General features: G+C 38.5%; 1 protein-coding gene across 1 annotated transcript; it reads left to right on the top strand.

Moving 5' to 3' along the window:
- Positions 1 to 10,433: 10,433 nt before the first annotated feature.
- Positions 10,434 to 12,049, top strand: LOC149401017 (CBS domain-containing protein CBSX5-like). Its single transcript, XM_089613717.1, has 2 exons — positions 10,434 to 10,843; positions 10,939 to 12,049. Exons 1-2 carry the CDS (start codon positions 10,506 to 10,508, stop codon positions 11,777 to 11,779), a joined length of 1,179 nt encoding a protein of 392 aa, XP_089469843.1. The 5' UTR covers positions 10,434 to 10,505; the 3' UTR covers positions 11,780 to 12,049.
- Positions 12,050 to 12,212: the final 163 nt, after the last annotated feature.

The following is a 12,212-nucleotide window of genomic DNA, read 5'->3' as shown; positions in this document are numbered from 1 at the left end:
AATAACAAGTGAAATCCAAGTTCAGAAATTCATTGTCACCAAATATAGAATTTATTACATGAAGTTCAAAAAACAAATAAAAAACACGTCACAACATAGCAACAAAAAACAAAAAACAAAAACCAATCCGAAGTGAAGTGGTGTTTATCATCCTTGGCTCTAAAAAACCTGGTTAAGTGGACATACCTCTCCCGTAAGCCACTCAACCGGGGTCCACAAGGCATAAAATCAAGTCATTGATGTAATCTCAACCACCGTAAACTGGAACGAGGGAGACAAATTTTCTTCTGGTGACTTGTACTTCACAATGCTGAAAATAACAAGCATGAGATCCTATTTTTATTTAAAATGAACAGACAATGTATGTAAGAAGGAGAAAGATACTTACGCATTTTTGTGATTCGATTTAAGACCAGCTTTAATCCATTTAGCCGGCGGGAGTTGTCGGGGTGTAGATCGTTGGCGCCCTCCTTTGGCGATTAGGCTTTTCATCTGATGATGAAATCATTATGAGCTTCCCAGGAATCGTCAACAATGAGGAACAGACCTCATCAACCGCCTCTGGACGTGGCATGGGCGTTTTAGACTCTTGGGTCTCTTCGGCTTGGGTCTGATCCTCGCCGCCATCAGCCTGCGTTTGGTTCCCGTCTACTTCTTTTGGCCCTTCATCTTCAGGACCTCTCCCAACGTCTTCGTCATCTTCCCCATCATCTTTTTTTCTTCTGAAGATCGTCTTCTTTACATTTGCCTCCATCAGATGGCTGATCTTCATCATTTTTCTCGGCTTCTTCATTGTTGTTCGAATCCAATTCATTTTGATTTGTTCACAACTACTTCTTCATTACCCTTCTCCTCTTCTATCCTTCTCATCTTCCTTATCCTTCTCATCTTCCTTGTTTCTCTTCAACATCGACAGCGTTCATGAGAACTTCTGTCCATCGTTCTCGTGCCCTTCTTCTTTGTTCACATCTTCCATATTCTCTTCTTCCTTCTCCTTCACCTCCTCTTCATATTTCTGGAGGTTGACAAAATCATCATCCTGAGAGACTTGTTGCTTGTCCACAACCTCTTTCAAGGATTCTGAAATGGCTCGCATTTCAGTGCACAACTGCTTCTTCCACTCCAGCAACTCTATTATGAAATGTTTCAGATCTTTTTCCGTGGCGGACATGCGTATCTGCAATGTACAAATAATTTTGTATGAGAAAAAATTCACGAAATGAAGTATTTTCGTGACAGTAAAGTCACGAAATCAAGTAAATTCGTGATTTATGTCACGAAATCAATTATATTCGTGACATTTAAGTCACGAATTCAAATATTTTCGTGACATAGATGTCATGAAATCAAGTATACTCGTGCCATGAAAGTCAGGAAATCAAATATTTTGGTGACAATAATAATGTCACGAACATACTTGATTTCGTGACATTATTATTCTCACAAATATTTGATTTCGTGACTTTTATGTCACGAACATACTTGATTTCGTGACATTATTAAATACACCAAAATATTTGATTTTGTGACTTTCATGTCACGAGTATACTTAATTTCGTGACATGTATGTCACGAAAGTATTTGAATTCGCGACTTAAATATCACGAATATAATTGATTTCGTAACATACATGTCACGAATTTACTTTAAACTATAAGAAACTAATTAGTTAAGAAAACATTACCTCAGTTGATGATGATGTGGTAACAATATCTTCTTTTTTCTTCTTCCCCCTCTTCTCAGAGGGGCTCACAACAGTCCTCGCAGTTGTCGCAGACTCGACCTCACCACCGATCGGCTTGAATTCGATCTGGAAGAGGTCCGAAGTTAATTAAATGTGCATGTTCTTATAAGTAAGAGATTAAAATTTAATTAAATCTGCATATTCTTATCAATCATATTCATACCTCTTGGAATCGAATCTTTTTGTAGTTGGGACTCCAAGACCTTCCCTAATTTAGTAGCCCAACGCCTCATCAGCGGCGCTGCATCAACAACGAGTATCGAGGCGAAGTCCAGTTCCACGAATCGTGGGATGCACTAGTAACCCCAAATCTGGAGTGGGTGCACGAAACCCGGAAGGTGGAGTTTTGGGTTCTTACCCTCATTGATGGTCTTGGCCTTGCTCACAAAGCCCTTGGTAGAATCCAGAAAGAAGTCCCAAGCGACGTTTCCCCATGGGTAGTTGTTGAAAACAACCGGGTCGTCCACCATCTTGATGTAGCTATCGCAGGGGAGGTTGATGGTCTTCTCGGCCGCCAAGAGAACATTGTACAGAAAATGGAGGAGGAGTAGTCTCACCCTCCTCTCATCTGGCCATTCCTGGCTAGTCTCAAGGACTGCACCAATGTTGGCCCCTTTCCGGCCAAGAGCATCATTACAGAAGGTGAAATTGTATAGCCCTCCATCAACCACATTAGCGTACCGTGGTTGCTCTGCGTAGTTTTCGCTGAATCTTATCCCTGTGATCAGGGAAAAGTGCTCTTTGGTGAACTCGGGGGGTCTTCCACCAATCTCCATGACTAGAGATTCGTTCGATGGACCGGCCCCATCATAATAACCAGATCTCAATACCAAATGACTTATTATTCTTGATGATTTTGTTATCAAGGGCATGTCAAAAAAATGCCCAAACACGTCTTTTTGAATAAGTCTTTTTGGTTGGCGGTCATGCCGGTCTCCTTTTCGAAGGCGTCCAAGTTCCCATGGAAGTTGAACGAGTAGCCTGAGTCTATATCTTCTTCTTTTATCCTTTGTATGAAACCCTAAAAATTAGAACATTAAACACATAAAATTAGAAATTAAACACATATGAGTTGGAACATTAAACACATAAACAATGTGGGTTTCGTGACAATTGTGTCACGAAATTTCTGGGTTTCGTGACACTTGTGTCACAAAACTTCTGTGTTTCATGACAATTGTGTCACGAAATTTCTGGGTTTCGTGACAATTGTGTCATGAAATTATGATCTTCATGACACCTATGTCACGAAATTTCTGGGTTTCGTGACAATTGTGTCACGAATTTCAGGGTATCGTGACATAGTTGTCACGATACCCATAAATTTCGTGACATCGTTGTCACGAAACCCAGAAATTTTGTGACACAATTGTCACGGAAACCCATAAATTTCATGACACAATTGTTACGATACCCAGAAATTTGTCACAATACCCATAAATTTCGTGACATAGTTGTCACGAAACCCATAAATTTCGTGACATAGGTGTCACGAAACCCATAAATTTCATGACACAATTGTCAAGGAAACCATAAATTTTATGACACAATTGTCACGATACCCGGAAATGTGTGACACAAAACAATTCATAGAACCTACATCTAATATGAGCAAGCCTAGAAAAATCTAATTTTCTTACAAAATACACACATAATCCCCAATAACATAAAAAATGAATACTTTTGTCAAACTAACAGTTACATCAAACACACAATAAACATGCAAACCCATGAATCAACACAAAATCCACACATAATCAACACAAAATCGACACAGAATCCATAATAACATCAAACTAACATAAAATCCACGCAAACCCAAAAGTTTTCATTTTTGTCACGAAATAAAAAATTAAGCAACCAAAAAACAGAAACCACCAATTACAAGTAAAAAAAATCTCACATTGTGAGGTCTCTCTGATGTAGAAGGGACAGAGGAGTCAGAATTTGAAGGCAACTCAAGAACCACCTTCCTCTTCTTCTTCAGCGGCGCAAGAACCTTCTTCCATTTCTTCGCCGGGGAGTTTTGCGTTGGTGGCTCCGGGGTAAAAGCCACGAGCGGACTCCGACACGGGGATGCATGCATCACTTGAGGTGGAGTTTCGGCCGATGATTGAGGAAGACTCCTCTTTTTAGGGTTAGGTTTTGGAACTTTTGGGGGGCGTTTGGTCGGCAAACTATTCTTTGTATTCATTTCTTGGGCGAAGAATGGACGAGAGTGACGAAATGAGTGAGATTATGGTGTTTGAAAAACAAATCGAGACGGTTTTTGGAGTGTTGGTTAATGGAAGTTGGACGTTTTTTTCGCTCTCTCTCTCTCTCTCTCTCTCTCTCTCTCTCTCTCTCTCTCTCTCTCTCCTGGTTAAACTATCTCGGTGAATGAAGAAATGAAGAGGAAGGTGACATGGAGGCAAGGTAAGTGGGAAATTGAATTGGGCTGACGTGTAAAGTGGGCTTAATAAGTGGGCCCGTTTCAGCCTAAAATCCGGTTTTTTCGTGACATTTCGTGAATTTTTATTTAATTTTAATGTTCACGGGGTAAAATGGTAATTACATAAATCCAAATTAATTACGAAGTCTTATTTGTGACCTTTTTGAAAAAAAGTCCAAAAAAGTCAAAACTTTTTTTTTACTCCTATTTAGAGCAATTTCCCAAAGACAATTAGATAACGAGCTAGGCCGAGGCAAGAGAAAGCCCACGAAATCCTCGGTGAATGACTTCATTTGCTGAGATATTGTACTACACATGATAAAGACATATTTTTCATTAATGCCTTGTTGTCATTTTGTTATTGGTGAAGAAGATGAATTCTGTTAGAGTTCTATCTGAAGATTGTAAAAGAAAATGTAAGAGTACGCTTTTGGACAAGCGTGAAATAAAAAATATAATCATTTACTCTATTTGCTCTTTAATTTGATAATCTCTGAAGTAGGGGTGTATCACACCGTAACCTCGAAAAATATCGAGCAATCCCACGAGCGCGGGGCAAGCCTTTGGGAAAACATCATTGTGGATCAGATTGAGCCGACCGTGATGACGAAGCTCAAAGAGATCACGGAGCAGAGTGAGAGGTCTTTAAATTCTAAGTTTATTTTATTTTAATTTAGTTTTAAACACAATAAATTATGTTTATTCGTAGATGACTTACACGTGTCTCCTATCCATTTGGACGGATATGTTTAACGGAAGATATAATAATGCGAAGTATTTTAACACAATTTTAAAAAAATGAATATTAAATTACAAGAAATAAAAAAATATTAAGTATTTTTGTCGCTAATAACTTTTATAAATAGATATAATTTGTCACATTTAGTTTTACATTCGACCAACGAATTACTGATATCCTCTATAATTATGTACAATAATCCTCGATCCAATTGAGTTTTGAGTTCGACAGGAAATTTTTTATTTATAGAAACGCCATTGTTCATCTCTTTACTTAAACATAGAACGAAAAGATAAGCATACCATATTGATGTGATACGCTTCAAAATAAATGATGTGAGATGGCATTTCATTAATTGTAAAATAAAGGCTTAGATTTCTTTCACTGGTTGATTGATATAATACAAGCATTGCAACAAAATTAGGAATAATATCAAGAGATAGCACTTTTAAAATTTAAACTATATTACGTGTATTGGTTTTCTTTTACCATAATATGATTGAAAAAATATATGAGTGTTTAATCGAAATGCGTGATTTATTTTCTCATTTTTTCAAAAATAATAAATATCTCTCTTCAATTTAATATAAATGTCACATATCTTTCTTAAAAATATGTTATAACGCAAATATAATCTTTTTTGTTTATTATTTACAAACAAACAAATAAATAATTAAAGAGATTCGTTAATAACTAGCCCAAATATTTTACCTCTTATAATATTATAGTCAAACTATCAGTTTATGAAAAATTACACGGACTAAGCCACAAATGATGAAGTGACTTTATTAACCATTCAACAAAATACTACATTAACATTAATTAAAATCAGCTGAACATAGATACGTAGCCAATATTTTGATCGCAATCAAATAATGCAGCTTTAATACATGTTAGCTTGATTTATTCCATAATATATTTTTTTGTAGTCCAATTTGTTGCGATATCAGAGTTTTTTGGGTTAATTCCTGTTTATTTTGTTTTCTATGATTTATGTTAGATTAGGGTATTTATGATATTTTCTAACCGTTTAATTCTATAATTGGCTAGATTACAAAATTTACCAAATATTGGCTACATCGTTAAAACCATGTTTGAAATTGACTGCGTTGCTAGATTATATTTTAGTTTATTTACGAAAATAACCAAAACTTAAATTTAAGATTAAAACATTTCAAACATACCCCTCTTTATGCCCAAAACAGAAATACGAAACTCCAAATTAATTTATTCTTCGTCATTCGTAAATCCTAAAAAAAAGGCGTCGATGAGATCTCCGACCAGATCAACCTCCTCCATCGTCCTCATCCTCTTCCGATGACTCTGAAAACTCAACGAGTGATCCTAAGGATCTTCCAGTGAATCCGATTGAGGAGAAATCGACGCCGATCGGGACGGCAAAACTGGTCTTGACGATCTCCGAAGATTCTACGGAATCGTTGTAGACGAGAGCGCCATCGAAATGATGATCAGTACCGCCGATTCGAAACAAAATGGCTTCGTGGAGATCAACGAGTTTCAGATCACCGCTCTCTACAGCGATGATGAAAACGAAGACGACCATCTAATAATTATGAAAGAGGTTTTCAAGGCCATTAATCGCGACGACGAAAGGCTCGACTGTGAAGATCTATGGAGTTTCATGAGCCTCGCCGAATTTTCTCTCTCTGATGATGACGTTGACTCCATGATTGCGCTCGCCAACAAAGACGACGGTGACGACGATGGCGAAGCCAAAGCTCACGTGCTGGCGTTCTTAGCTGGGATCGAAAGCGAGCTTCAAAAGGTCGTGAGATTCTACTCGAGTAAGGTCGATGACGTGGTGGCTAAGGCAGACGAGCTTAGCAGGCAAATGGATGTTTTGATCGCGCTCACGGTCAAGATTGAGAATCCAGAGGCGAGTTTCGGACCAACTAATCTTGAAACTTGAAAGTCCAGTCGCTTAATCCGATTTATTGACAGTAATCAGATGAATTGTGACGAACCTCTTCTAAAAACGATTTTCAACATCGGCAAATCTCACGGTTGCGTCGACCCGACCTTTCTAAGGTCGTAAATTCAGTTCTGCGTTTAACTCTGATAGTTAATCGGATTAACTGTGAAAGTTAATCCGATTTACTGTGGCGATCCTCCTCCGGAAACAATCTTGAACATCGGCAATGTTGGAATCGATCTAGGGCTTAAGAAAAAGTTTAACGCTTCGCAAAGCGGCGGAATTTTAAAAAATTTCTTTTCAAGTAAAAACGGTTTTTTACTAACCTAGACAAAGAGCAAGTACATGTAATTAAAAACTATTATGAGTATAGAAGTTTACTAACCTTTCTTGAAGCTTGAACTTTGAGAAGCTTTAGGAAAGTTTGCAACGCTCACTCCCCTCGCAGCACGTCTTTCTTTCTTTCCTCGGCACCTCGAGCAACCACGATAATTTCTATCACTAAATCACTCGAAATAAAAGGAATCAGTGAGTGGGCACTTTTAAACACTACGACTTAAGAACGAGTCTTGAAGTCGCAGAGCTAAACTCTAGGTCAAATGAGGACCTAGGTGCCAAAACAAAAATCGAAAATAAACTAGAGAAAGAGAGGAAGGGGCGGCAACCACAAGTTCTAGAGAGAGAGGCTCTCAATCTCTAACTTATGTGGAAATGAGTGAAATGAGAGGAATGAGGTGCCTATTTATAGGAGAAGGGTTGACCTTGGAAAAAAGTAGTTTCCTCTTATTTTCCAAGCCTTTATGGGCAATCCCTTATTGCCCAAATCTCCAACATGGGCGCCTACATCAAGTCAATCCCCAAGGGATTAGTTTTCTCTTTTGTTTCCCTCTTGGTTGCCTTGGCCGATTCTCTTTGTTTCCTCATAGAGGAAATTTGTTTCCTCTTTTTCTTTTGGCAAGTATCTTGATACATTTATGCACAACATATTCTCTCTTGGTTGGGTATGTTGGGCGCCTATGTCCTTCTAGAATGGGCTTCTAGAAGCTTTTCCATTTGTTCATAACAACATGAAAAAGGCCCATTAAGAATTTTCAATAAAATTCTTATGAAATGAAATTAATCCACAAGGCCCAATCAATCATATTATGGCCGAGTGTTACTTGTCATCAAATGACCATGTCAAAAAATTTATTGACATTCATTTCATCCTATGTCTCAAAAGACAAAAATACCCTTTTGACAATTTTCGTTCTTGTTTTGACTTAGCTTCCAGTTTAACTATTCCTAATCGATGTGATTCGTGACAGTGACCTCATGGACCCAAATGAACAAAGCTTGAGCTAAACACTTGGACTCAAAAGTTCACAAACCTTTTCCAAGTTTAGCTTAATGCCAACTGACTCCACTAAAGAGTTGACACTGAAAATCTCTCGGTTCAAATGAATTTATTTTCTACTCAAGAATTCAACCTAATTATGATGAGCGGATCCACTGAATATTATCTATGTTTACCCTTCATGAATGTCATCAGCTAGTCGGGATTTACTAAATTACCATTTTACCCTTCTAGCTGTTATTTACTCAACTCATTTGTCGCTTGTGAATAAGTTAGAAACAATGTATTGACGAGGAGCTAACAAGTCACATTGTTTCATCCAAAAGAGTCAGGACTCAATTTGGACACTGGCCAGTTCATTTATTCACACTCCAAGGAACAAAGCATGAGGTGACATACATTGCATTTCAGCAATCTTGTACATGAATTCCATATCTATGAGAACTTCACAAAGTTACTCATGACATTCTCACAACTTAGTACTTCACCAATAGGCCCTGTTCGGAATCACATAGTGAGTCCGAACTCTGACTTTCTCAAATGAGAATACTAAGGTGTGAAATGACATGTCTCATTTCAAGATTAAGGTAAGCACGATGCAATTCATACATAGTGACTTCGAGACATAAGAGGTTAAATGGTTTGTTCTTATCTTGTCTCTAGAAGTGCCCTGGTCAATTCAGTACCTTCGGAAGATACCTAGAAGAACTATAGAGTCTCCAACTCTCAATGCCTCATAACCAGACATCATAGATTCTTCTAATAATCATACTGAGGTCAATAGTCCTTTGACCCTTAGATTGCGAATATATCGTTTTAAGCAAACTACGAAGAGTTTGTTCATGCAAATCTACATTTGTCTCTTCGTAAGTTGTTTAGTTTGTTTATAGACTAAAGACTAATGTTTTATCATAAAGCTTCAGACAAAGAAGATTGAATGAAAGTTTCAACTTTTTATTAATGAATAAGCAATTACAAGCAAGAGTCTTCATGAGACTTTATTACATCAAATGTAGAATATAAAGATTACAACTCTTCTTGTGGGCACCATTGACAACAGGCGAGTCCCGCTGCTACGCCGATCCGACCGTTTGAAGGTCGCAACTCCAGTCTTGAAATTGCCGAAAATCGCTGAGATTTGAGAGTTTCGTCGCCGAATATCAGGACCTCACTTTCGGCGGAGACGAGCGAGACTCCGTCAGAGAATGGACCGACGTTGGAGGCGATCCAGTTAACGGCGGTGATAAGAAGGGTTGGGATTTCGCTGATTCAAATTATAATGAAAACTCAGATTCAGGCGCCGGAGACGGCGAAAATGAAAGTTAATAAGATTTACTGTTGTTTTTGTTGCGGTTAATAAGATTTACTAGTGTTCTTGTTGCGATTAATAAGGTTTATTGTTGTTCTTGTTACGATTAATAAGATTTATTGTTGTTCGTGTTACCGTTAATAAGATTTATTATTCTTCTTGTTACCGTTAATGAGATTTACTATTTTTCTTGTTACGGTTAATATTATATACTCTGACCGTATATAATATTGATCCTTATTGGAATATTGAAATATTATCATAACATATTGACTATTTTCTTTAAATATATTTATAGTTGAGGTATAATTTTGAAGTAGAGAGACTGTTTGGGTTAGTTACTTAGCCTGCCCTATACACTCCCAAAAATATTCTTATTAAAAACAAATATTTATTTACTATTTAAAAAGAAAATCAAAATCTCTATTTATAAAAAAAAAATCCTTAACAAAATAATATTTTGATTTAATTTTTTTTATATATAAAATATAAAATAAAGCGTTATTTCATTAATGATATTTTGAAGAGTTCAAAATTTTTTTATAAAACCAAACGAAAAAGGTAATATTTATTTACAATATAACATATCTTTAGTTGAGATATCTATCATTTATATTAAATTGAATAGATGTATAGATGTTTATGAAAATTGATAAACAGATCAGCATTTCAATCAAACACAAGAGAATATTATTTTCTTAATCAAACAGATTGTTCATAAAAAAATAAGTAATGATTTAATTGTAGATCTGTAAAAGTATCCCAAGTTTCATCAATAATAATAATAAAAGAGTCGGGCCTACAAGCGTTGGTACACTACCGTGTACCGTACCCCTCAAAAACTTACCAAAAAATACACCAAGTGTCTCTATTCTCTCATGTAACGTCCCCTCTCTTTCTCGCACTATAAATATACCATACCTCTCTTTTGTATTCCATCACTCTCTATCTCTGACACACTTCATTAACTTCATTTCTTCTTGTTTGGACTCATTTCTCACAGACTGAATTGCATGGCAGTGAGCTTGTTGGCACATGCCATATCCGACCTCTGTCTCGCCAAGCCGGCGCTGAGGTCGCTCCCTCGCTCCGCCACCGTCGCCGAAGCCATCGCCGCCCTCCGCTCCTCCGACGAACCGTTCATCAGCGTTTGGGACTGCCATTGCGGCCGGGCCGGAAGCGATTCCTCCGCCGGAATCCAATGCCGCTGCGTCGGAAGGCTCTGTATGGTCGATATCATCTGTCACCTCTGCGACCCTCTCTCATCTCCATCTCTCACTCTCGACTCGCCGATCTCTCTCCTCGTCGCACATGCTGCTGACCTAGTTGTTCATCTGGAACCTAATTCAAGGTAAGTTCTGCGAGAGTAGAAATGTATTCGAATTCCTTTTTATTAGAGCTGTTTCGGAAATTGATTCATCTCTTGTTTGATTTGTTTTATTATAGTTTATCGGAAGCGATAGACGCGATTCTTCAAGGAGCACAGAACCTCGTGATTCCGATAAAGACGAGACAGAGAAGAAAGCAGAATCAGCAATCGAACACGACGATTCACAACGGAACCGAGTTTTGCTGGCTTTATCAGGAAGACGTGATTCGGTTTCTCCTCAGCTCGATCGGTCTTTTCTCTCCTCTCCCGGCTCTCTCCGTCGAAGCCCTAGGAGTCGTATCTCCGGCGGTTCTCACGGCGGACTATCACTCGCCGGCGATCTCCGCGCTGGAGATGATTTACAGATCTCTGGCGGAGCAGACCGCCGTCGCCGTCGTAGACGGCGACGGTGTCTTGATCGGCGAGATCTCGCCGCAAGCTTTGGCTTGCTGCGATGAAAGCGCTGCGGCGGCGATCGCGACGCTCTCCGCCGGAGATCTAATGGCGTTCGTCGATGGCGGTGGTCCTCCGCCGGGAGATCTGGTTAGGGCGGTAAATCGGAGGATGGAGGAGAGAAAACTCGGCGGGATCGTCAAGGAGTTCGGTGCTCTGTTCTCGGAGAGCTCTTCTTCGTCGTCGGAGGAGTCGGAGGAGGAAGATGGAGAGAGATCGCCGACGACGACGCTTTCCCGGCAGCCTTCGGGGAGGCTATGGAGGTCGACAAGCTACTCGGCGAGGATGGGACGGAGAGCGGAGGCGATCGTTTGCCATCCGAAGAGCTCGCTTGTGGCGGTTATGATCCAGGCCATCGCTCATCGCGTGAGCTACGTTTGGGTGGTCGATGATGACGCTTGTCTCGCCGGAATCGTCACGTTTTCCGAGATTTTGAGGGTTTTCCGGGAATGTACAGAGGTCTAATAAAACGAGAGAAGAAGAAGAAGCAATGTGAATAAAGGGATACCTTTTTTGAAAATAATAAAAAAATATTAATTTATTTTTTTATTTTTAAATTACATTGGGTTCCAGTTGGTTTGTTTTGTGAGATTTTTGTGCGCTTTTTAGTGTGTTTGTTTTGTTTAATATGCGGTTGGTTATTATTTGGTGCTATTTCAAATTTTGCCGCTTATTAGTGTATTTTCTTTTTCGGAATCGGAACTTGAGCCAACAATCGGCACCGAGGTTTTAGTATTTTGTGAATTTGTTTTTTACTGCAATAGTTTTCTCGTAATATGTTAAATTGTTAATGAAAGATATTTTTCTGAAAAAAAAAATTATATATGTTTTTTTTGTTGTCACGACCATGACTAACTATTTTATACAATTGAATTAAGTAATTTATCGTAATAACTTA

The sequence above is a fragment of the Urtica dioica genome, chromosome 4 (assembly GCF_054948205.1).
Source record: "Urtica dioica subsp. dioica isolate 48M chromosome 4, U.dioica_male_clone48M_v1_H2, whole genome shotgun sequence".
NCBI classification, from domain to species: domain Eukaryota; kingdom Viridiplantae; phylum Streptophyta; class Magnoliopsida; order Rosales; family Urticaceae; genus Urtica; species Urtica dioica.
The sequence above is the reverse complement of the archived record's forward strand: the minus strand, read 5'-3'. Positions and strand labels throughout refer to the sequence as shown.